The 26,026-nt window shown below is 45.2% G+C and overlaps 1 protein-coding gene and 1 non-coding gene across 2 annotated transcripts in view; one reads left to right on the forward strand and one right to left on the reverse strand.

The window, feature by feature from the left end:
• The window catches only part of USP43 (ubiquitin specific peptidase 43), a 48,445-nt gene that overhangs the window by 11,030 nt on the left and 11,389 nt on the right, over window positions 1-26,026 (reverse strand). Inside the window, exons 3-12 of the mRNA XM_040244438.1 lie at window positions 22,549-22,652; window positions 17,296-17,388; window positions 15,074-15,209; window positions 13,164-13,299; window positions 10,951-11,086; window positions 10,417-10,528; window positions 4,961-5,064; window positions 3,598-3,675; window positions 2,669-2,795; window positions 2,226-2,577 (exon numbers count right to left, since the gene is read on the reverse strand). Of these exons, the coding sequence (XP_040100372.1) occupies window positions 2,226-2,577; window positions 2,669-2,795; window positions 3,598-3,675; window positions 4,961-5,064; window positions 10,417-10,528; window positions 10,951-11,086; window positions 13,164-13,299; window positions 15,074-15,209; window positions 17,296-17,388; window positions 22,549-22,652 (1,378 nt within the window). The remainder of the gene's footprint in view (window positions 1-2,225; window positions 2,578-2,668; window positions 2,796-3,597; window positions 3,676-4,960; window positions 5,065-10,416; window positions 10,529-10,950; window positions 11,087-13,163; window positions 13,300-15,073; window positions 15,210-17,295; window positions 17,389-22,548; window positions 22,653-26,026) is intronic.
• TRNAW-CCA lies at window positions 15,428-15,499 on the forward strand. The gene has a single exon. It is a non-coding gene; the product is annotated as a tRNA-Trp (tRNA).

Below are 26,026 nucleotides of genomic sequence, written 5' to 3' on the forward strand. Positions count from 1 at the left end.
TGAGTTGTTACCACACAAGCTGAATCCTTACATTGTACAGATTGTTCAGGCAAAATTTCTAACAAAAGCGTGTCCTGAGTTCTTTATGGGGGCCTTCCCTGGTTGCTCAGACGGTAAAGAATCTGCCTGCAGTACATGAGACCCAAGTCTGATCCCTGGGTCGGCAAGATCCCCTGAAGAAGGGAATGGCTACTCATTTCAGTATTCTTACCTGGGAAATCCCACAGACAGAGGAGCCTGGTGGGCGACAGTCAATAGGGTCGATAGAGTCAGACATGACTGAGCAACTAATACTTTCGTAATGCTAATGTAATGTAACAATGCTAAAAGGTCATTCTGGATCTTTTGAGAAGCTTCAAAATGCACATCTCTGATTCAGTATGCACGGACAATATGCAGTTGGGATTATAATACACTTCCTTCCCATCTAAGAACTGCAGTCAAATATCTAAGAAAATGATTATAGATAAGACTCTCACCACCTTCCAAACAAATACAAGAAATATTCCTCTCCTTTCCCTCCACATCTCAGTAAATGGCACCATAACATACTAATTTGGGAGTAAAAGCCACCTTTTTTCTGTAATGGGCCAAATAGCCCATTTGGTACAGGTCACCTTTGGCCACCTACGGTCTCTGTCATATATTTTTCTTGCTGTTATTTGGTTTGTTTTTTGTTTTGCTTTTTTAACCCCCTTTTAAAATGTAAAAGCCATTTTTAACTCATGAACCGAACGAATACAGGTGCCAGACTGGATTTGGCCCACAAGCCACACTTGGCAGGCTTTTTTTATTTTGGCTGAAACTCATGGCATGTGGGATCCTAGTTCCCTGACCAGGGATTGAACCCACGTCCCCTGCTATGGAACAACAGTTGACTGACTTGCACTGGCTTAAACCAGGCAAGAGAAGTTCATCTTTGCTCCTGCCTCTCTTCCATCCCATGCGGAGTCCAAAAGCCAGTCTGACCAATTCTCTTTCTCAAATGTGTCTTGAATACCCTATCATCACTGAAGTCCCAGCCAACACCTCACACTTGAGGCCCAGAAACAACCTCCTAATTGCAATTCCAGCTTATATTCTTGCTCCACCCAATTCTCTGCTCGAGCTAAGACCTCACTTTGTGAACTCGATTATGTCTTTATTCCTCTGCCAAAAACCTTTTAATGGCTTCCCACTACGGTTTGGAAAAATGCAATCTCTTTTCCATGGCCTCCAGCGTCTTGGGATCCAGCCCCTTCTTGACTTACTTCCCCCTTCAGTCACAGTGCGATTTCATCAATTCTTAACCACCCAAACTGTCTCTGTACCTTTGCACATGCTAGAGTGCTGCCCATAATGCTTTCCTACCACTAGTCAAACAGCTAGTTCCACATCTTCTTTCCTAAAGGTAACACGCTCAGGCAGCCCTTATCTGTATCTCAGACACAGCAACCAATCACCTTTTCATGACACCAAGTAGTGAAAGTGTTAAAGGGACAAGCACCTTTTAATTTCTGTGTCTGAAATTAGTCCCATGAGGGCAGGACTCCTATTCATCTTGTTCGTCACTTAGGCTCCAGCACCTAGCCCAGGGTTTGGGGTTTGGCATAGAATGGGGACTTCATAAATATTTGCTCAATGAACAAATGAGTGATGATCCTGGTTGTTTATATGGTCCAGTATTTTCCAAATTGCAGGTTCTTGAGTACACTAGCAATAGAACACTTTTCAAAAAACAAAATATTTCCAAGAATTTTTTTCCAGAAACGACCTAATTTATATTAGTGTAGAACAGACCAAGGTATGCAATTATGAACTGAGCGAGCTGCCAAGCTCTTTGTTTCTGTCCTTCCATCCTTCATTCACTTCAAGTTCCTAGGAGGCAGTAACAATTGAATGAACCCCAAGGAAATAAATACCAAAACTGGTAAGTGGGAGTCTTTGGGCTGAATCACAGATGAGGACAAATGTCACTCTTTGGGTTTCACCTGATATGGTGAAAACTCAGGCTGTAACTAACTTTCTATCCCAACCACCCTCGTAACCCTGCCCCATGCTTGGACCAGCAGCCCCTATCCTCTGGTGGGTTCCGGGCATGCAGCGGGTGAGGGGTCAGCTGGTGTTGAGTGCCCGAGTGAGCTTGGCATCCCATGGGTGTCCCTTCCCAGGGTATCTGGAGGCCCAGGCCACAGCCACAAATGTGGCCATAGCAGCAGCAGCCACGGGCCGCGAGGCAGGCTCACCTGTGTAATGCCCACCTTGCAAACTGCCGTGGTGGTTGCAGACGGCGTAGAGGTCGTACAGGAAGTCTGGCGGGTAGCTGGTGGGCAGGCAGGCTGGCTGCTTCCAGGAAGGAGGCCAGGCGCCTGGCATGGGCTTGGGGCTGGTGCTCCTCTGGGCCACGTGGGGAGCCATGTCGAGCCCGGCGAGCGGGAACTTCACCAGCGTGGAGAGCTTGTTCCTCCTCTCGCCCACCTGGCAGAAGCGCTTGAGGTGGATGATAAGGATGTCGGGCAGGGTCCAGAGGCTCAGCTTCACCACCCCCTGCTGCAGGGCCTGGCAGTGGGGGCACCGCCACGCATCGTCCTGGGCCAGCTGGAAGGGAAGCCACCAGGACCATAAGCCCACCCACTGGTGGGCCCTGGTACCTCCCGTCCAGCCAGGGCGCAGACCCCCAGGGCGGGACCTGCTCCTCCTTAGTGTAGAACTGGAAACACTCGTCCAGGGTGCAGCTGTGCTGCTGGTGGGCCAGCTGCTGCCGCCTCACGCTGTCCGCGTCCTGCACCCGCTCCTCCTGGGAGCTCCCAAACAGGCTGCAGGGGGAGCAGAGAGGCCGTGTTGGTGTCTCACCTCCCTGCACCCCCCCAACCGGGGGTCTCTACTCCCAGCTAATGGGGTGCAAAGTATCTGCTGCGGAGTCAAAGGCTCCCTTCCTTGGGCTCCCGGAGCGCCCACTCTCTCTTACTGGAATTCTCAGTCTCCCCCACCAGCCCTGAGAAGGACCAAGCCCTTGGCTTATGCATCTTTGTTTCATGTGATACACAGCCTGGCACCTAGTTGAGATTAATAAACCCTCACCAGGCCGAACAGTGTCCTTTCCCAACGTTGGAAGATGCCCTCAGGGTTAGAGAAGCAGCCACATTGAGTGACTCAGAGTGTGCACTTGAGCCCGACGGCCTGAGTCCAAAGTCCACCGCTGCCAGGCACGGGCTGTGTGACACTGAGCAACCATTTAACCTCTCTGTGCCTTGGTTTCCTCATCTGACAAGGTAGATTCAAATCGGCCCTACCTTACAGAATGTGATACGTGAAATATCCTGCATGGATGGAAAGTGCTCAGAGCAGTGACTGGCCAGGGGAAGTGGGTGTCACCTCACCATTTACAACTATGACCCTGACCTCCACGGCCATCACCCACCGACATCATTATACTAGTCCTACTGCTGTTGTTTATAGATACACAATTGCCACTTGGGCTTCTTGGAGGAATGGGTCACAGGGCATCCGGGAAGCTTCATACACCCCACAGTGGCATCAGGGGAGCTGGCACAGGAAGGCCTTTATGCACAAACAGTCTTTGTCTCCTCTGCTCGAGCTAGGCTCTGCTGGACTCACCGCTCCTTGGTATCAACGTCCCACTCCACGGCCAGTTTGATGTGCGGAGGGCCTCCCGGCCTCCTGAGATGCAGAGCCCTGATGAGAGAATAGGGGGCCCATCCAAGACGTGGAGACAGGCTTCCCACTCTCCCCACCCTCCCCACCGCCAGAACCGATGTTCTCAACAGAAATGTCCAGAGCTGCATGGAAACCGAGGTCAGGGGCCTGGGGAGGCGCTGTCTGCGGAAGGCTTGGTCCTTCATCTACCCTGAAGCCTCTGTCCTCCCTGCCCTGGGAGCTGGTGAGCCCTGAGGGTCTGGTGGCTGCCTGGCCATGGCTCAGTGCTCGCACTGCAGCCCCAGCCACCTGCTCAATGTCAACAGGTCTGTTCTGTTTGAACATCCTACACACACACCCAATTCTGATGATGCCCAAAATGAGCTGCGGGGTTTTCCTCCACTGTGAAGTGGAGCACCTTCGAGCCCACCTCCACGACCTAAAAGGCCTTCACCTTCCAGAGCCCCCCAGACCCAGAAAATCTCATTGGCCCCTTGCTCTTTCCAGCTGCTTGCACTCAGCCCACTTCAGAAGAGACTGGCTGGCCTTAATGCAGAAGAAAGTGGAAGACGTGAAATCAACAAGATGCATACAGACAAGCGATAGGAGGGTTGCCCTTTAAAAGAAGGTTTTGAATGTATTGCAAGAAAAAAGTGGAGATGTCACGTGAGCCTCCAGCTGTCACCAAGATGATTCAAAAACAGGTTTTGAGGGACTTCCCTGGGGCCCCATGGTTAAGACTCTGCACTTCCAATGCAGAGGGCATGGGGTTACATCCCTAGTCAGGGAACTAAGATCCTGCATGCCATATAGCATGGCCGAAAAATAAAAATAACAAATAAAATAAAATTGAAAAAAAAAAAAAAAAACCCTCAGGATTTGAGTTCATGGAAGGTATACAATCCTTAACTAGCCATGGGAACCCCAGGGTCCCTGCCATCTCTGAAGTGGCCATCAGTCCTGCTTCATCTTTGGGAACTAAGATCCTGCATGCCATATAGCATGGCCAAAAAATAAAAATAAATAAAATAAAATTGAAAAAAAAAAAAACAAAAATACTCAGGGTTTGAGTTCATGGAAGGTATACAATACTTAACTAGCCGTGGGAACCCCAGGGTCCCCTCCATCTCTGAAGTGGCCATCAGTCCTGCTTAGACATAAGGACTGGAAGCACAAAATGTATACAAGGACCTAACCCAGTCACTAGTGCTGAAGACCAAGAGCAACTAAGATTGTCATCAGTTTTACTGATATACAGCCTTAAAGGAGTCTAGTCAGACAAGAACGTATTCATTCTCTCATCATGTCTGGAACATCCCCTTACCTGTCAACTGCCCAGTGACAGAGGGGCCGACTGTCCTGTGGGGACAAGTAGCTGCAGGCCAGGGAGAGTCCTACGACTCGGATAGAGAACAGTGACCCCAGGTTCTGCCAAGCCAAGAACAGGAAGCAGGTCAACGTGCATGTTGGTGTGAATCAGATGGTTATGTGTAAAGAAGTTACTCAAAAAATGCAACTTTCTGATTATAGGGTATTTTGAATATGTCCTTAATAATTATTTTCTAAACCTGGAGATATAAAGGATTTAGTTTTTTTAGAAGATACACCCTATACCTTTTAACATAGTAATCTAACACCATGTAACATTAAATTTTCTGAAACAGTGAACACAGTGATTTAAAATAACATTTAAAAAAATAAAATAACACATGGTTAATTGAAGCAAATGTCACAATAAATGGGAAATTAAACCAATTCTGTTCATCAATTATTAATAGGCAATTTAATTTATCAAGATGATTATAATCGTCACCAGATAACCAAAGCGAGGCAATTATCTAAAAGCAAGCTAGTGTACATTTTACTTATCAAATGTTAAGTATTTGTACACATCAAAATAAGCCACATAAAAGAAATGTCACATGTTTTTATTCTAAGATGTACATTTTTTTCATATTCTAACTTTTCTGAACTGAAGTGAACCTTGAAAGTGAAAGTTGCTCAGTTGTATCCAACTCTTTGCAACCCCATGGAATTCTCCATTGAACCCCATGGAATTCTCCAGGCCAGAATACTGGAGTGTGTAGCCTTTCCCTTCTCCAGGGGATCTTCCCAACCCAGGGATCAAACCCAGGTCTCCCTCAATGCAGGCAGATTCTTTACCATCTGAGCCACCAGGGAAGCCAAGCGAACCTCAAACAGCGTTATTTGCAATAGTCAACCGGTAGAAGTAACCCAAGAGTCCATCAACATATGAACGGATAAACCAAACGTGGTATTATATACACACAAGGGATTCCCTGACAGCTCAGCTGGTAAAGAATCCACCTGCAGTGCAGGAGATTTCAGTTTGATTCCTGGGTTGGAAAGATCCCCTGGAGAAGGGATAGACTACCCACTCCAGTATTCTTGGGCTTCCCTAGTGACTCAGCTGGTAAAGAGTCTGCCTGCAATGTGGGAGACCTGGGTTCGATCCCTGCCTTGGAGAGATCCCCTGGAGAAGGGAAGGGCTATGCACTCCATTATTCTGGGCTGGAGAATTCCATGGACTATACAGTCCATAGAGTCTCAAAGACACACACAATGGAATATTACTCAGCCTTAACAAACAAGTAAATTCAATGCATGCTGCAACATGAATGGACCCTGAAAACATTTTGCTTAGTGAAATAAACCAGACTCAGAAGGGCAAATATTGTATAGTTCTGTTTATATGAGATACCCAGAGTGGTCAAATTCATAAAGACAGAAAGTAGAATGGAGGGTCCCACAGGCTAGGTGCTGGGGGAACAGGGGGTTGTTATTTAATAGGTATAGTTTTTGTGGGTATGATGAAAAATGCAGGGGGTATAGTGGTGATGGCTATGCATCATGAGGAATACAATTAATGCACACTTGTGAATGGTTAAAATTAATGTTACATGCGTTTTACCACAGTGTTTTAAAAAAATAAAGTCAGGGGTTGCCTGTATCAGAATTTTGCAGGCCCCACGGACTGCTTGACTGGTTTCTAAAACGGAAATGGCTGTAGAGGTGTAGAGGCAAAAGGACATGGGAGACCCGGGGGAGACTAAGAACAGCTGAGTTCAGTGTTTGCATGAATGCAGTTCTGTCCACGTTCAACAGCAAGGAGCACAGGGTTTGGGGCAGGCCAAAGCTATTACTAGATATTCTGACCTACTTAGGGAGAAATTCGAGTTTCTAATTTGGGTAGATCTGCTGGACAGTTCATGGAACAAAAATCCTTTGGAGATAAAGATTTGGTACAAAGGTAGAAAAGGTCATTAACAAACTGATATTTGGGATAAATCCTGAGTCAAATGTATGGTTTTCCCTGGGCAGGAAAGCACATGAATTACGAATAATTATGAAGAAATCCCTTTGAAATGTTTGGGACATCCTCCAAATGGGAAGTTTGTACTTGGAGAATAATTGGGGGAAAATGAAATGCTGAGGCTACTGACCTGTCCCTAAAAATGTTAAAGTCTTCTGTGCCAAGCAGCCATCAGAACAACTTCTGATACTATCGGGGATAAAAGGAATGGTTTTAGGGAATTCCCTTATGGTCCAGTGGTTAAGACTTCATGTTTCCAGTGCAGGGGGTGGGAGTTATATCCCTGGTTGGGGAATGAAGATCCCACACATGCCATGGCACGGCCAAAAAATAAGAAACGGTTTTAAAACTTGTTGCTTTTATTTGGAAACTACCAGACTCTACACATGGACATCACCAGATGGTCAATACAGAAATCAGATTGATTATACTCTTTGCAGCCAAAGATGGAAAAGCTCTGTACAGTCAGCAAAAACAAGACCTGGAGCTGACTGTGGCTCAGATCATGAGCTCCTTATTGCCAAATTCAGACTTAAATTGAAGAAAGTAGGGAAAACCACTAGACCATTCAGGTATGACCTAAATAAAATCCCTTACGATTATACAGTGGAAGTGACAAACAGATTCAAGGGATTGGATCTGATAGACAGAGTGCCTGAAGAACTATGGATGGAGGTCCGTGACACTGTACAAGAGGCAGGGATCAAGACCATCCCCAAGAAAAAGAAATGCAAAAAGGCAAAATGGTTGTCTGAGGAGGCCTTAAAAATAGCTGAGAAAAGAAGAGAAGTGAAAGGCAAAGGAGAAAAGGAAAGATATACCCATTTGAATGCAGAGTTCCAAAGAATAGAAAGGAGAGATAAGAAAGCCTTCCTCAGTGATCAACGCAAAGAAATAGAGGAAAACAATAGAATGGAAAAGACTAGAGATCTCTTTGAGAAAATTAGAGATACCAAGGGAACACTTCATGCAAAGATGGGCACAATGAAGGACAGAAATGGTATGGACCTAACAGAAGCAGTATTAAGAAGAGGTAGCGATAATACACAGAAGAACTATATTAAAAAAAAAAAAAAAAGATCTGCAGGTCCCAGATAACCATGATGGTGTGATCACTCACCTACAGCCAGACATCCTGGAAGGTGAAGTCAAGTGGGCCTTAGGAAGCATCACTACAAACAAAGCTAGTGGAGGTGATGGAATTCCAGTTGAGCCATTTCAAATCCTAAAAGATGATGCTGTGAAAGTGCTACACTCAATATGTCAGCAAATTTGGAAAATTCAGCAGTGGCCACAGGACTGGAAAAGGTCAATTTTCATTCCAATCCCAAAGAAAGGCAATGCCAAAGAATATTCAAACTACCACATAATTGTACTCATCTCACACACTAGCAAAGTAATGCTCAAAATTCTCTAAGCCAGGCTTCAACTGTACATGAACTGTGAACTTCCAGATGTTCAAGCTGGGTTTAAAAAAAGCAGAGGAACCAGAGATCAAATTGCCAACATCTGTGGGATCATCGAAAAAACAAGAGAGTTTCAGAAAGACATCTACTTCTGCTTTATTGACTATGCCAAAGCCTTTGACTCTGTGGATCACAACAAACTGTGGAAAATTCTTCAAGAGATGGGAATATGAGATCACCTGACCTGCCTCCTGAGAAATCTGTATGCAGGTCAAGAAGCAACAGTTAAAACTGGACATGGAACAACAGGCTGGTTCCAAATCAGGAAAGGAGTATGTCAAGGCTGTATATTGTCACCCTGACTATTTAATTTATATGCAGAGTACATCATGCAAAATGATGGGCTGGATAAAGCACAAGCTGGAATCAATATTGCCAAGAGAAATATCAATGACCTCAGATATGCAGATGACACCACCCTTATGGCAGAAAGTGAAGAACTAAAAAGCTTCTTGATGAAAGTGAAAGAGGATGAAAAAGTTGGCTTAAAGCTCAACATTCAGAAAAGATCATGGCATCCAGTCCCATTACTTCATGGCAAATAGATAGGGAAACAGTGGAAACAGTAACAGACTTTATTTTGGGGGCTCTAAAATCACTGCAGATGGTCACTGCAGCCATGAAATTAAAAGACGCTTGCTCCTTGGAAGAAAAGCTATGACCAACCAAGACAGCATATTAAAAAGCAGAGACATTACTTTGCCAACAAAGGTCCATCTAGTCAAAGCTATGGCCTTTTCAGTAGTCATGTATGAATGTGAGTTGGACTATAAAGAGAGCTGAGTGCCGAAGAATTGATGTTTTTGAACTGTGGTGTTGGAGAAGACTCTTAAGTCCCTTGGACTGCAAGGAGATCCAACCAGTCCATCCTAAAGGAGATCAGTCCTAAATATTCACTGGAAGGACTGCTGCTGAAGCTGTAACTCCAATACTTTGGCCACCTGATACAAAGAACCAATTCATTGGAAAAGACCCTGATGCTGCAAAAGATTGAAGTCAGGAGGAGAAGGGGATGACAGAGGATGAGAAGGGTGGATGGCATCACTGACTCTTTAGACATGAGTTTGAGTAAGCTCTGGGAGTTGGTGATGGACAGGGAAGCCTGGAGTGCTGCAGTCCATGGGGTCACAAAGAGTTGGACATGACTGAGTGACTGAACTGAACTGAAGCAGTCTGAGAATCAATAAATGAGCAAGGCATAAAGGTGTTCCTTCTTGGAGTTTTTCATGTGTTTTTCAAAAATTGGACAAAATTATTTGAATATCTACATTCTTATATTTAGACATAAACATCAATTTTAGTTTTCCACAGAAGTAATACTTCAAGTCCCTTAAAACTGTTTTTTCATTTCTTTTTTTATGTTGGAGTATAGCCGATTAACAATTCTATGATAGTTTTAGGTGGAGAGCAACAGGACGCAAGTCCATTGAAATTTTTGGTTCAAATGTCTACATTACAGTTTTTTACAATAAGTTTCTCTCCAGGAAGAACGATGGGAAGCCACAAACGAATGACGTAAATTCCACTCTTTCTTCCAGTTTTTAAAAAAAATATTTATTTGTTTGGCTGTACTGAGTCTCAATGCTGGGATCTTTTCTCCTGGTTGAGGCATGCTAGATCTTCAGACCCAGTATGGTAACAATTAGTTGTGGCATGTAGGATCTAGTTCCCTGACCAGGGATAGAACCTGTTGCCCCCTGCATTGGGAGAATGGACTCTTAGACACTGAATCACCAGGGAAGGACCCAATGGTGTTTTGAAAGATTTAAAAAGCAAAAGCCCCATCTATGAAAGGTCTTTGGTAATGTGACAAAGAGGAACGGCACAGGTCATAAAATGGTGATTTTTCTTGCATAAAAATTAAGGTTGTTTGATATGACAATGTGAATGCTGTCATTGATGCCAAATTCTTGTCTCTCTTGAGCTACCCCTAAATTCCTACCCCCACCCCCCACACACACACACAACACACACACTGACCTGTATGGGGACCTCACTCTTCATGAGGTGTCGGACTTTGCTGAGAATGCACTGCTGGAGCTGGGTCCATGAGATGGCTCTGTCTTCCCTTACCAAGAAAGGAGGCCCAAACCTGGAAATTCAAGTATATGAGGTTATTTCAGCAAAACAAAACCCAACAATACCCAAGAGTCAACAGTGTTGACTCTACTCATTGGCTTCACTCAATTGGATACCATATACCATGCACCACAGCCAATTAAAAAAAAAAAAAAAAAAACTTAAAAAAAATAGTGATGAGAGCAGTTATCATTGTTCCCAAAACCAATAGAAAAACCTCTGATACTTAATTGTTAACGATGGTGTTAGCCATCTGCTGAGGGCCATCACTTCTGATCCTCTTGATCAGCAAGCACCTTACACCCTACTCCCTGTGGATCAACCTTAAGAATGGATATTTAATCTTTTTCAAATTAGAATTATTCCAGCCCAAATTCCAAGTACATGTTGACACACCCCAGAAATCATGTGAAAGAAAGACAAAGTTAAACATACCTGCTGGCCTGCTGCCCCGAGCCCACCAAATTACAGAAGAGGATTAGCACCGTGGTCTTGTTGTGGATGGGCAGGGATAATCGCTGACCCTCACGGGCTGCCAAGCGCGGGGAGACCAGTAGACCGGATGGACGAGCTGAAGATCAAGAATTACATTTGTGTTCTTACATGAGCTACTGTGCTGGGTCAGAACGCTGGCCTCTAGCCCCTCTTCTCTTTGAGCATCTATTAACCACCCATGGGAGACACTGGAGGGCTTCAGGGAAAGCAATATTTAAAGTTCATGGCACGTGTGCCACTGGACTCCTGGTGCAAGAAGAGGATCTACACGGTAGTGAACTTGCTGCTGTGGTCAGCCAACTTTAAAATACAGAGATTTTAATCAACACTTTTCAAAGCCTATCTGAAAAATACACCGAAATGATTTTGGTTGCTTGTATGCTTTGGTCAGAGAGCTGTAGGGTTTCTGCTCTCTGAGAAAGCCAACAGAAGAAGAACAGAGGGAACGCAAAAATCTTTGTCATTGAGAAAGTAGAAGAATTGGACCATCCTCAATTTCCAATCAGCTCTGAAATTTTACTTTTAAGGCACAGACATGTGACCTGTGATTAACTTTCAAACGAGGGCTTCTTTCACTGAGTTACCACATAATCGGGGCCTATCAATGTTTTATTCCAGGTTCCACACCCAGAGTCTCTCCAGTGACTCAGAGTGACTGCAGATACTTGGTTCCCACAGCCAGTCTGCCACCTAGGCTGGCCAAGGATACAGCCTGGGGCAGAGAATGTATCTGCGGTACATGGTAACACTGGCTCAAGGTGCTCTAATATGAGTCTTCTTGACTGGTTAATTGCGCCAAAATGTATACTGACCTACAATGAAAGGCTGTCAGAAACGGACCATCTTTGCCTATCCAAAGTTTAAGAAAAGTAAACATAGGGAAGTGAGACTGTTAACAAAACGTCATTTAATAACCTATTTGACCATCTACTACTCCAGTTTATAAGGTTTATTAATTTATTTTTTATTGAAGGATAATTGCCTTACAGAATTTTGTTATTTTCTGTCAAACTTCAACTCAACATGAATCAGCCATATATAAATATATCTCCTCCCTTCTGGACCTCCCTCCCATCTCCTTCCCCATCCCACCCCTCTAGGTTGATACAGAACCCCTGTTTCAGCTTCCTGAGCCATACAGCAAACTCCTGTTGGCTATCTATTTTACATATGGTAATGTACGTTTTCATATTACCCGTCCATACATCTCACTCTCTCCTCCCCTCTCCCCATGCCCAGAAGTCTATTCTCTATGTCTGTTTCTTCACTGTTGCCCTGTAAATAAATTCTTCTGCACCATTTTTCTAGATTATGTATATATGCATTGGAATATGATATTTATCTTTCTCTTCCTGACTTACTTCACTCTGTATAATAGGTTTTAGGTTCATCCACCTCATTAGAACTGACTCAAATGTGTTCCTTTTTATGGCTGAGTAATATTCCATTGTGTATATATACCACAACTTCTTTATCCATTCATCTGTTGATGCACATCTAGGTTGCTATAACAGTTTTACTTCAAGCACTGACCTTGAACCATGAGACTCCTGAAGACAAAGATTACTCCAGCACCCATTCTGAATGAAAGTGAGTTGCTCAGTTGTGTCCGACTCTTTGCGACCCTATGAACTATAGCCTACCAGGCTCCTCCATCCATGGGATTTTCCAGGCAGGAGTACTGGAGTGGGTTGCCATTTCCTTCTCCAGAGGATATTCCTGACCCAGGGATCAAACCCAGGTCTCCTGCATTGTAGGCAGATGCTTTACTGTCTGAGATACAAGGGAAGTCCCATTCTGAATAGTGGTTCTCAAAACGTGGCTGCAGAACCATTATCACCAGAGCTTACCAGACAAGTAATTTCTCAGGCCCCACCCCTGGCCTTCTGAGTCAAAAGCCCTGTGGGTAGGGTTCAGAAATCTGCTTAAACAAGCTCTCCAGATAATTCTGATACTAAGGTTTTGAGAATTCCTGTACTAGTTGATTGATTTTTAATAATGAATCATCTGTAAAAAAAAAAATCAGAGAAAATAAGCCTGATATTTCCAAGTACTAAAACTGAATGTCTTATGCCTTAGCACCCAAAAGGTATTCTCTCAAACCTATAATTCATAATATCCAAATAAAATTTTGCATTTTATTTGCTCTGTACCTGAGAGCATCTCCTGCCCAGATGATGGAGGAGCATGGAAGGCATAGACATTATCTCCTTCTGCAATAGTATTCAGGTCCTCTTCATCAAAGAAAGACCGCTGGAGTCCACTTGGATACAGTTCAACCAAGATCACCTGGAATGAAAAGGATCATTTTCCCTTTTGTTTCTCAAAGGGAACTTAACAAAGAAGCAGTCTAAAAGTGACCAGTTGCCTGAAACCTCTCTTTTACATTTTCCTTCCAAGTGGTTACTTATTTTTAGTAATAAAACACTAGGTGCAACAGTCAGACTAACAGACTTGGATCTCAACTGCAGCAACAGAATATCAAAGTGCCAAAGGAAGAGTGGGGAGAATAAAATTGAAAAGCTAAAGTTTTATACCCAGCTAAACTATCCTGACAGACTGCGCCTAAAATGAAGCTTACTTCAGATAAACAAACATTGAGAGTGTTTCCCACTAACCGATCTCCACTTTAAAAACTTCTAAACAGTATTGCCAACTTTTTTCACATTGTATCATACATGGAAAATATTTTTATGGAACACTGAGGTGAGTGGAAAAGGCTGGTCTTGTAGTGGAGGAGATGGGTGACTACTGCTTTGAGGGTCCTGGCTGCCCCCAGATCCAACTCTGTCCCCTGAAGGGTGGAAAGAATCAACAACTGAGCACACAGACACACATCTTTTCCTTCAATTGAGATCTTTATTAAAATAGTGAGAAAAGTCAAAATAATTGATTGGGTAGAAGCAGGAAGGAGCCCACTGGGGTGATAGAAAGGTTCTGTTATCATGGTGATTACACAGATGTACACACATGTAAAAGCTCAACAAATTAAGTTATAACCTTAAGATGGACACTTCCTTATATCCCTCCCCTTCTGTAACAAAAAGGTTAAAAATATTCCTTAATTAGAAAAAAAATCTCATGAGGTCACCAAGTCACCAATTTTACACCAATGGAAGTATAAAATTTCCATTTTATGGTTAAAGAAACAGAGGATCAGAACTTCCCTGGAGGTCCAGTGGTTAAGGCCCTGTGCTCCCAAGACAGGAAGCATGGGTATGAGCCCTGGTCAGGAACTAAGATCCCACATGCTGCACAGTGTGGCAAACAAATTTTCTTAATTTTAAAAAAAAAAAGCAAACTAAAGAAATAGGGGACTGATTACTTTGTCCAAGGTCCAAAAACTAGACAGGAACTGAATCACAATTAGAACCCCATTTTGAGCCCTTCTCTTGTTGCTTTTCAGCACCATTCCTTCTATCCTGTCCTTTCCTGGGGGACCCTATTATGGGTCTGTCCACCAAAGTCACAGTAAATCCAAACTTTACCAAGACACTTAAAAAAAAAAAAAAGTGGAGCACACCCATTCCACTGTCCCCAAATCGCCTCTCTCATGTGCTCACCCCAAGTTCTTCAGTCTCCTGATTTATATTCTCAGGAGTGAAAATATAGCATAGTGGCTCAGGTTCTGAAATCACTATCTACATTCAAATTCTGGCCCAGTCACTGACCTTGTGTCACACTTGCCCAGTGCTCACTGGTAAAATGAGGATAAGTGTAATATCTGCCTCACAGGATGATGATGGGGAGTAAATTAGCTATAAAGTTCACAGAGTGGTGCTCAGCACTTAATCAGCACTACTGAGAGTCAGCTATTGTTGAAAGGATGATGATCGTCATCATCGTCACCTTTTTGGGAGACAAAGGTGATTTCCCTTCCGGGTTATTCTGTGAAAAAGCAGGGAGCGGTCTAGGCCCAGTCATCACAGACACCAGGAACTACTAATCAAACAGTAACTCATGAGTCACATTGGAGTCACTGAGAGCCAAAAATTAGCCTAAATAGCCTAGAGAGCTGGTGCGGTTAGCATCCCTTATCCCACGCCCAGGTCCCCCATCACACCTCCTCTGGAGAGACACCGCCTTCCTCTGCAACCATCTTCCTCAGGGCTGCCACCGTGCTCAGGATCGGCACGGCCAGGCCAACGCGCAGGAACTGCTGGCTCTTGGAGGGGAAGACCAAGGTGACACTCAAGAATCTGGAAAATAGGAAGGAGGCCACATCCTTAAAGGACGGACATGGGCTGTCACCAATATCACTGACACTAGAGCAGGTTTAGCCCTTGGGCACATCTTTGCTTCCTGGTCAGGTCATTGCCCTTTAAGCACGTTGTCACCAGGTGGCAGCAGAGAGCCAATTCCCCAAGGGTCTCAGTAGCATGTACTTTTCCAGCGACTTATAAATAAAAGATGGGCTTCCTTGGTGGCTCAGAGGTTAAAGCGTCTGCCTCCAATGCAGGAGACCCAGGTTCGATCCCTGGGTCGGGAAGATCCCCTGGAGAAGGAAATGGCAACCCACTCCAGTATTCTTGCCTGGAGGGGTTGCAAAGAATTGGACACGACTGAGTGACTTCACGTCACATAAATAAAAGATATTTGATCAAGAATCACACCAAGGTCTTCCTCAAATTACGATGGGATTACATCATTGTAACTTAAAGGATCTTAAGTCGAAAATGCATTTAATACATCTAACCTATCAAATATCATAGCTTAGCCCTCCCCACCTTAAACATTCTCAGAACACTTACATTTGCCCACAGTTGGGCAAAATCAGCTAACATAGCGCCTCCGTGATAATAAAGTTTTTAATTGCCCCTGTAATTTACTGAATGCTGTGCTGAAGGTGAAAACCAGCGGTTTTAAGTGTATGGTTGTTTACCCTTGTGATCACCAGGCTGGACTGGGAGCTGTGGTGGTGCCCTGCCCAGAGAGGACCATACCTCACATTGCTTGGCTGGGAAAAGATCAAAATTCAAAATGCAAAGTACGGTTCCTACTGAATGCGCATCACTTTCATACCATTGTAAAATCAACATATTGTACATAGAACCATCGTTAAGTCAGGGACCATCTGTTCTGACCTATGGTCTCAAGATTCTATTTACTAAGCAGATATTCTAAAGCAAAAAGAAACTTTGAAGTCTGAAAAGTAGAGCAGTCAAGATTCTCCCTCCAGGACAACTCAACACTACTGACAAGGCTCCCCTTTCCCCCCTGAAGTTCTTTCTCCCTTGTGATGGAGTATGGCCCTTTTGCTCCCCAATTTCTCTGGAGTCTCTCTAGTTCCACTGTCTCCTACACCCAGCAGCACACCAGGGCTTACCCCTCCAACTCCTGCTTCTCCTGCTCTCTACTACAGTAATAATCTAATCCATATGAATAATTAGCAGAGCTGGGACTTGAACCCAGGCAGTCTGGCCCCAGAGTCAGTGGTCCTAACCATTGTGCAATGCTGCATCTGGCCAGGAATCATAGCTCATATCATCTATCAGTAGCCACCATATGATGATAGGATAAGTCAGTTATTAATATATTTATGGCATTGACAATCAGCAGAACAGGAATTCAGAGCAGGAAGGGGGGTTCAGTTGCCAGGAAAGGATATATAAAGTCATCAGTCTTCACCGCATCCTAAAGATGGAAGATAACAACAGACAGAAGGCAAGAGAAAAGATTTTGCAAAGCGGGGGAACCCAAGGAAGAAAGGCCCCGTATAGGAATTCACTAAGCTTTCATATGCTTGGCGGTGGCCTTAACAGTCCCTGCCAAGACCTGGGCTTCTGGGATGCTTGTGCTACGTGCTTCTTCTTTTTGCAGAGCCAGACTTCATCATGTCTCCTACCTAATCCTGCCTCCCCTTTTCTTTTTTTCTTGTATCTCCCAACAACCCCTTTCCATTTCCTTTGCCCCTTAAATAAACCTTTTCCTACACCTTCCCCAAGAGGAAAAAGGATTTAGAAATAAAGCTGGGGAAAGCAGAGGATGACAAGTTTTCTCTGGTTCACCTCCGTCTGTTTGAGTGGTACCAACTGGCCCATGCCAGCTTCTAAATGGGCCAAAGATGGAAGCCGGGCAATGGGGCTGATAAACAAAAGCATGTTTATAATTCCTTCTGCAGCCAAAGAAGGAACTCAGTAACCTTTCACGTTAATCATCCCATTAGGTCATTGGATGTCCCCAAGAAGCAAGGCTTGGCTGAGAAGCAAAAGAGAACTTTGCAGCTGCAGGGCCCAGAGATTCCAAAGGATGGATGTCAAGTTCACCAGCATGATGCTCACGTACCTCGTCTGGCGCAGAGGGATGGGCAGGGACACGCACAGGAAAGGGTCGAAGGTGTTGCTCTGTTTCAGGCAGTGGGGACAGGTCAAGGAAGATCTGTGAGGGTGGAGGATACACATTAAAGTTGAATTGCAACTTGAACAGTTGGGCAGTTCTTCGAAGAGTTAGAGCCACCATTGCAATTCCTCTGCTAGGGCCATACCACAAAGAATTGAAGACAGGTATTCAGATCTTTGCGTACAAAGGTTCAGACAATGTTATTCACAATAGCCAAAGGGTGGATACAACTCCTGTGTCCATCAATGGATAAATGGGTAAACAGAATGTGTTACAGACACGCAATGGATTATTATTCAGTCCTGAGGTCCTCACACTTGCTATATAAATGAACCTTGATAACATCATGTGAGAAAAAGAAGCCAGACACCAAAGGCTACATAATTTATGATTCCATGTATATGAAATGCCAGAATGAGTAAAGCCACAGGGACAGAATGCAGATTGGTGGTTGCCAGGTGATGAGAGGAGGGAGACCTGGGGAGTGGCTGCTTCATGAGTACCAGGTTTTCTTTTGGGAGCGATGAAAATGGTTACGAACTAGAAAAAAAAATCAGTGGCTACCCAACATAATGGCTGTAGATGCTGCTGAACTACAGCTTTAAAATGCTTAATTTTACGTTATGTGGCTCTCAACTCAATTTCTTAAAAAGGAAAAAGTTTAATCATATGTATGAGGGTTTCCCTGGTGTTACAAAGGCTAAGACTCTGCTCCCAATGCAGGAGGGTGAGCTTGTGTTCAATCTCTGGTCAGGGAACTATATGCCACGTGCTGCAACTAAGACCCAGCACAACCAAATAAATAAATAAATCTTAAAAAAAGAAAAAAAAAAGATCAGAGTACAGACTGGAGTATTTAATGTTCAATCACTCTCTGCCTCTGGTGAATTTCCCTTTGGGAAAACCATGGCAATGCTGTAGTAAAAAGGACACACCAGGCATAGGGCGCCAGCCAGCAGGGGGACCTGATATTTGTGGGCACTCCTCTGCCACCCTGTTTCTCTCCCTCCCTCCTCCCAACCTCACCGGTCACATACTGTGCCATAACACAGACCTGAAAGATGTCCTTTGTCATTGGCAACTTTCCAAACCCATTTCACATTTAGGCAGACCGATGAGTCGGCATGTTTTTCTTTGACTTACTCATTTTTTAAAAATCTACTAAAACTAAGCAAGGCCGAATTTTTCTTGCAGATGCGCCCTAGTCAACCAATCCAGGGACACGACCTTTAGATGGAGCCATGAATCTCTGGCAGGGAACAAGAGATGCATAGTTTGGCAAAAACATAGAACAACCTAATTTTGTATTTAAAGAATAAAGAAAGCATATTGTTTTCATAATAAACCAGAGAGAGGACGTGAGAGGCACCTGTTCCTCAAAGGATGAGAAATGAGGATGATGAGTATGACCAGATCAGGGAGAGAGGGTAGCATCACTTTCACAGAAAACTCCAGAGGTTACGAGGCTCCAGCTACACCTCAGATGTGGCCTAGAGGGGTCCTTTCGTCCTTGCCATCCCCTCCAGTGTATCACAGTCCTATCCTACCATCTCCCAGGCACTCACAGGAGAAAGGACAGAAAATCACCCCAATGCCCTTCACTGTTCACTCGCCCATTTTCCCCAAGCTATTCATCCTCTCTGTCCAATTGCTTCTGTTCCAAAACCAGCCTCTCATCTGCCGCTGGAACTCAGAACTGCTGTCTGCTCTCCATGGGTTACAAATGCCCCGAAACGGCACTGCTCGTTTCACACCCTGGCCTCTTGCTTCCAGTGAATATCCATCTAACACCTCCCACCCAGCCAGCTTCACCAGCTCAGTGGCTGGTGAGATGGATGTTCACACGGGCAATGGTAATTAAGACAATGCACAAGCAAGATGTCACCTCTCCAAATCTGCGATCTGAAAAACGCTTCTAAAACATACTCTGCCTAAAAGGGAATGCTACCTGTAATGGGAACCAGATTAGGATTTCTGTGAACAAAAGCTATGAATGACGTGGAGAGAGGAACACACACACACACACACTGCCTCCTCTAGCCAAAACTCCAACATAGCAACAATCCTTGACTATTAAACTTGCAGATATTTTCAAGCCATGATAATAACTGTATAAAATAACCAATTATTCATCCTCCAGTCCAGTGGTCCTGGACCTTTTCAGCACCAGGGACCAGTTTTGTGGAAGACAATTTTTCCAAGGGAAAGGGGTAGAGGAGGGATGGTTTGGGAATGATTCAAGAGCATTACACTCACTGTGCACTTTATTTCTATTCTTATTACATCAGCTTCATCTCAGATCATCAGGGATTAGATCCTGGAGGTTGGGGGACCTCTGCTCTAGCCTACAACCTCCAGCACCCTAATATTATTCTCCCTTCCCTCCTCCAGCCAAAGGCAAAACCTCAGCCCCCTCAAAAGGGGACAGCAAGGGGAGATATAGGGAGGATCTCAGTGGGCCGGAGGCCTCTGCACTAACCCATAATAGCACTTCCGGCTTTTGGTTTCACAAAGAAGACTGATACCAGAGGGCATCCTCCCCAGGAAAAGAGACTGAAGAGGGTCCAGATCAGCAAGGACCACACCCAGGGATTCCAGCCTAGAACTGGCACCCACTGACGGCTGCAGAAAACCACTGCTCAGACCTCAAAAGCCCTAACCTAGATGGATGTCCCTAACGATATTTTTTTTCTTTACTCTGGACCAGAAGGCAGAAAGCAGCTATTTTTAGCTGTCACCAATCCTTTTTTTTTTTTTAGCATGAATATCTCGCTTCTTACTCACCCTTCTACAGCAGTCACCCCAAAGGGTGCTTACAGTCCTTAGTATCACATCAGCTCAAATGTCACTTCTTCAGGAATCTGTCCCTGACTCACCTTTTTACCTTGTGACACTGTGATTTATAATAAGAAATATATGTTTATGTTGAAAAGTATGTATATTCCTGGCACAGAGCTTCTAAAACCGTTGGAATTTCCTAAGTGATGAGAGCAGAAATAAAGGTTAAAATGAGCATCTTTTGCTATTCATAAAAAGCCCCTTACGACCACACCTGAATTTATGCTAAAACCACAGGATGGGGGCTGGTTGTCAGAGGAACCCAGCGCAAGACGAGGACTTTCAGCTCCACGTGCTAACTCCACATTAGGACTCAGCTAGGCTAAGATCCCACATGCTGCGGAGGCGGGGCCAAAAAGAAAAGAAAAAAAAGAAAAGTAACGTAAAGGGAAACAAGAGATTTTTTTCCTCTTTCACACTCATAACATGCACTTCAAAACTCCCCCAATTTTTCCTTCAAAGCACCTGCCAGTTATACAACTACGTAAAACCCACAAGTCACCGTAGATGTTCACAGTTCCTTGGTCCCTCCCCCTCTTACTCTTAAACCCATGGGCAAGTCCTGTTGACTCTACATGCCAAACCTGTTCCCCATCTACCCACCCTTTCCTTCCATCTCCATCACTGCCAGTCTCCATCATTCTCCCACTGGGAGCATAGCACATCAGCTGCTATTCCAGCTCCCAGTGCTGCCTCCCTTCATCACCAAAAGAACTAGTTTCTTTCTTTCTTTGTGTTTTTTGGCCACAGGCCACAGCAAGTGGGATCAGATGCCCTATCAGGGATCAAACTCGTGCCAAGTACAATGGAAGCTCAGATTCTTAACCAGTGGACAGCCAGGGAAGTCCCGACCAGCCAATTGCTTAAATGGATTAGACCACACGCTGCCTTAAACTTCGAGTGGTCTCCTATGGCCCTTAGGCTACAAACAGCCCACGCTGCCAGATGCTCATCCATCTCCAGCCTCGCCTCTCCCCACCCTTCACTACTTGGCAGTTCTCTGTTCCTTGAACTTACATCATTTCCACCCGAGACCCTTTGCTGCTTTTTCTGCCCGGAATACCCTGTCCCCAAGTATCTGAATGGCCAGCTTCTTGTCACTCAGCTCGCAGTTCGAATGTCCCCCCTGAAAATAAGCCTCACCTGATCACCTTATTTAAGGTCGGCTGCCTCCCCAAACTCCCAGGTTATTGTTTCACACATTGTTGCATATTATGTGTGTATTAAGTCCCTTCCCAGGTGGCGCAAGTGGTAAAGAACCCACCCGCCAATGCAGGACACGTAAGAGATGTGGGTTTGATCCCTGGGTTGGGAAGATCCCCTGGAGAAGGACATGGCAACCCACTTCAGTATTCTTGCCTGAAGAATCCCATGGACAGAGGAGCCTGGCCAGCTACAGTCCAAGGATCACACAGAGTCAGACCCAACTGAAGTGACTTAGCAGGCACATGTGTGTACCATCTAACACTTCCCCCGATACATGCTTTCGAACTGTGATGCTAGAGAAGACTCTTGAAAGTCCCTTGGACTGCAAGGAGATCCAACCAGTCAATCCTAAAGGAAATCAGCCCTGAATATTCACTGGAAGGACTGATACTGAAGCTGAAGCCCCAGCACTGTGGCCACCTGATGCAAAGAGCTGACTCTTTAGAAAAGACCTTGATGCTGAGAAAGATTGAGGGCAGGAGAAGGGGATGACAGAGGACAAGATGGTTAGGTAGCATCACTGACTCAATGGACATGAATTTGAGCAAACTCCAGGAGAGAGTGGAGGACAGAGGAACCCGGGGTGCTACAGTCCATGCGGGTCGCAAAGAGCTGGACACAACTTAGTGTCTGAACAACAACAAACCCCCAGTAGAATGTTAGTTAATAAGAACAATGGCTGGGGTGTGTTCACAGCTCAAGTCTCAGCACCTAGAAGGGGGCCTGGCAGAGTCTATATAAGTTTATATTTTTTATATCCTTCATTATGCTGGCAAATCTAGAACCCCAAATAATGTGTTAAATTCAGCTCTCTGGTAATAAAGAACAAACCAGAAAGATCTCATCCACTTCTCAGCAATGGTCTGGGGAGATCCTAGGCCTTCACTTTCATATTTTACAGAACCAACTTCACCAATACCCCTCCTTCAAGGTGGGATGGGAGGCCCAGGAGCCAGAAAGAAAGGAAAGAAATACTGAAGGTTGGAAATAACAGGAGTAGGTGCTTAACTGTGATTAATAATGGGGGAGACAAGGGAGCTTATGGTTTCTGTTGTTTTACAATCTCAGGGTAAACCTCGCAGTGTGAGGCTGGTTACCAGCATACAAGTTTGCTGAAGCTTTAGGCAACCCATTTTAAACATACTCCATTCTTACCTGTATTGTGCTTGGAAGTGGCTTTGCACAAAGCTTTGGCCCACAGAAAGCGGAGCGGATGGCGACAGAAGGTTCTCAGAGGCCTTCCTGGCTTCAGGTTGAAGCTGCAAAGAAATGAGGGGAGGAAACAAAATTAGCCACACCTCCCATCACTCCACTGCATCCAGACCAATGAGACTCCACCTCCTCCTGGGTCCACAGCATCCCTTTCTGGGACTAGACCTGCAGAACCAGGCTTTCTATATTGCTTACCATAATCTACTGCTCCTTCAATCCCTGGACCTCCCCAATTCCCTGAGAGAGTGACAGAGAAAGGAAAGAGGCAGAGGTAATGTATGTGTGTGTGTGTGTGTGTGTTGAAAGAGCATGAACCTTGGTGAACACTCACACATACTACCCCAGCCCCAACCATTACCTCTGGATTAACAAACCCATTCTTTACCCCCATGCTTCTAGGAACCCTGTGTCTAAATGTTTCCTGTACATTTCACTTGGATGGGCTGTCATCACTTCAAACACACCCACACCAAATCTGACCATCTCCCACCTCCTAAACCATTCCTGAACATATTTTCCAGCGAGCCAGTCTTCATGTAAACATCATCTTTCTCAGACAAAACAGGTTTGCATCTCAGAATAATGAATGCATCAGCCTCCTCCCACCACACTCTGTTCTACTATATCCTTCTCTGAATTCCCATACGTATGAGTGTCCCATTGCAGCTGTAATAAATGGCCACAAATGAGTGGCTTGAAACAATATAAATGTGTCCTCTTGTAGATTTCAAGACCAGACATCCAAAATCAGGGACTTCCCTGGTGGTCCAATGGCTAAGACTCTGAGCTCCCGATGCAGGACACCTGGGTTTGATCCCTGGTCAGGGAACTAGACCCCATATACCACAACTGAAAGATTCCACATGCTGCAAGATCTGGTGCAGCCAAATAAATAAGCAGATATTTAAAAAATAAAAAGGAGGGAGGGACTTAATCAAGACACCTTGTGTGACACCCTGTGTGCACAGCTCATAACTGAGCAGCTGATGGGGGAGGGGAGGAGACAGAGAAAGCAGTACACAGGGTCAATTCCAAGCTTCCGATCTGGTGCCTGGAGAACCCCTGATCCAGCAACAGAAGTGTTTGTGAGCTCAGGGGTGACGGATTCTTTGTGACCCCACGGACTGTAACCTGTCAGGCTCCTCTGTCCATGAGATTTCCCAGGCAAGAATACTGGGGTGGGCTGCCATTTCCTTCTCAAAGGGATCTTCCCGATCCAGGGATTGAACCCTCACCTCCTGCAGTGGCAGGCAGATTTTTTACCACTGAGCCACCAGGAAAGCCCATTAACAGAAGAGGGAATGGCAACAGGAGAAAGGGGAAGTTGAGGGAGGGGAGACCAAGCCAAGTTCCAGGCAGAGACACCGAAGGACAAGGGAATGAAGGGCTCGGAGGAGAGAGAGAGACTGTGGATGCAGAGCGGATGTGGGCATTTGGGGCTGCCCAGGACTGTCTCCTCTTCACTGAGAGTAGCCCTCACTTTGGGAACGTTGAATTCAGTCCGAGGGGAGGGGGCAAGGCTCTGTCATCGGGGATCCTTTCCTCCCTCACCAAAGAGACTGGCACGTGATCCAAGCAGGATGGATGAGATGTCCCTGCTCTGCGTGTCGATCACAGGCAGGCTGATCCACAGGCCGCAAACTGAGACTCCGGCAGAAGTATCCACGCCAGAGGATTGAGCCATTCCTGCCACTGACACCCTCCCCACACCCAGAGCTGTCTGGCTCAAGACGGTTCCCAGCCTGGTCTTCAGCCTTCATTTCCATTCTTCACACCTGCCCTTGGCCTTCCAACTAATCCCTTTGTTGTTTGAGTTGGCTGATTGGCTCCCTTTCCTCACACCAAAGACCTCACAATGACCCAGGCTGCTTCTCCATCAGGATGATAGGGCAATGGGACTTCCCTGACAGTCTGGTGGTTAAGACCTTCCAATGTAGGGGGTTTGGATTCGATCCCTGGTTGGGGAGCTAAGATCCCACATGCCTCATGGCCAAAATAACTAAAACAGAAGCAATACTTTGAAAATGGTCCACATTAAAAAAACTAAAACTAAAAAAGATGATAAAGCAGCGTTGGGAGCGGCTACAGACAGGACCGTCCAAGGATGGGGATATAAAGAGAAAATTCCAAACGAGGCTGGGGTGAGAGGCAATGGAGGGTCACTCACAAAGCATGGTCTATCAGGCAGGTCGGACCAGGCTGGGGCTACCCTGCCAGCTGAGTGATCCTGACTATCTCCCTGAGCCTTGTTCCACGTCTAAAAGGGAGAGGAGTATTACGTCAGCTCAGGAAGTCATCATTTAAATAAAAAGAGACGAGGGTATCCTGCCTGGCACATAGAAGGTGCTTAATAGATGTTAGGTTCCTGGTCCTCTCCCCAGCCTCCGTCCCTTTCTTAATCCTGCAAGAGTGGCATTTTCTGTAAGATAAACTGCCCAAAATATTGCTGGTGTCACATTGTCCACAGGATAGTAAAAAGATGCCCTATTCAGCAGATGAAAACATTCACTGTTACATTAACAGAGAAGAAAGTGGTCCTCATGTTTCCTATTCTGGTTTCAAATAAATTGAGCTATATGGCTTTCATATGTTTGAAACAGAAATAACCTCACAAAGAAAAATTGTTCAGAGGTACACAGGGGACAGTCTCTTTCCTTCTTGGAAAGCGAAAATGAAGTTTGTGCCAAATTGTCCAACAGCTCTGCTCTTCTACCTTTAAGCATTCACAGCCAGCCCTCTGCAGGCAGCCCGATTTTCTGAGAGCAAGTTTCAGGAGGAGCTTTGACTCCAGACAGAGAAAAAGATCTTTCCTGGTCTCAATCAGGTCAGATGAAGAGCAGGGCAAGCTCCTCTCTCTGGCCAACAGCCAGCCATGGTCTTGTTGGGTCGTGGATGCCTTCTTGACACCCTTGGCCATTAAAGGAACAGAAAGCAGCCAGCGTGACTGAGAATCATGAGTGAAGGGCAGAAACCAGGCAGAGATGTTGATGGGTCAGCCAATTAGGGCCCCGTCAGCTGTATAGGAGTCTGGATTCTGTTGTAAATGCAACAGGGAGCTGCTGAGGAAATTAAAGCAGGAGGGCGATGCGATCTTATTTCCTTTCTGAAAAGATCCCTCTGGCTGCAGCATGAAGAACATACAGTAGTGGGGCACACTGGAAAATGGAAGGCCAGTTAGGGCTGCTTTCATGAGGGTTTTGAAATTGTAACAGATTATTGACTTAAATAAACTCACTGTCATCTTAAAGACAGGCTGAGGCTAAGAAGCCCTGTTCTAGAGTCGAATTTTCTAGCTTTGCATCCTGGCTCTTCTACTGGCTTGCTGTGTGACTTGGGGCAAGTTACTTAACCTCTCTGTGCTCTCCCCCACCTCTATGGGATGCTTTTCCTGCCACCAAAGGATGAAAGAGAAGGATCGAAA

This window comes from Oryx dammah, unplaced genomic scaffold (genome assembly GCF_014754425.2).
Source record: "Oryx dammah isolate SB20612 unplaced genomic scaffold, SCBI_Odam_1.1 HiC_scaffold_8, whole genome shotgun sequence".
NCBI classification, from domain to species: domain Eukaryota; kingdom Metazoa; phylum Chordata; class Mammalia; order Artiodactyla; family Bovidae; genus Oryx; species Oryx dammah.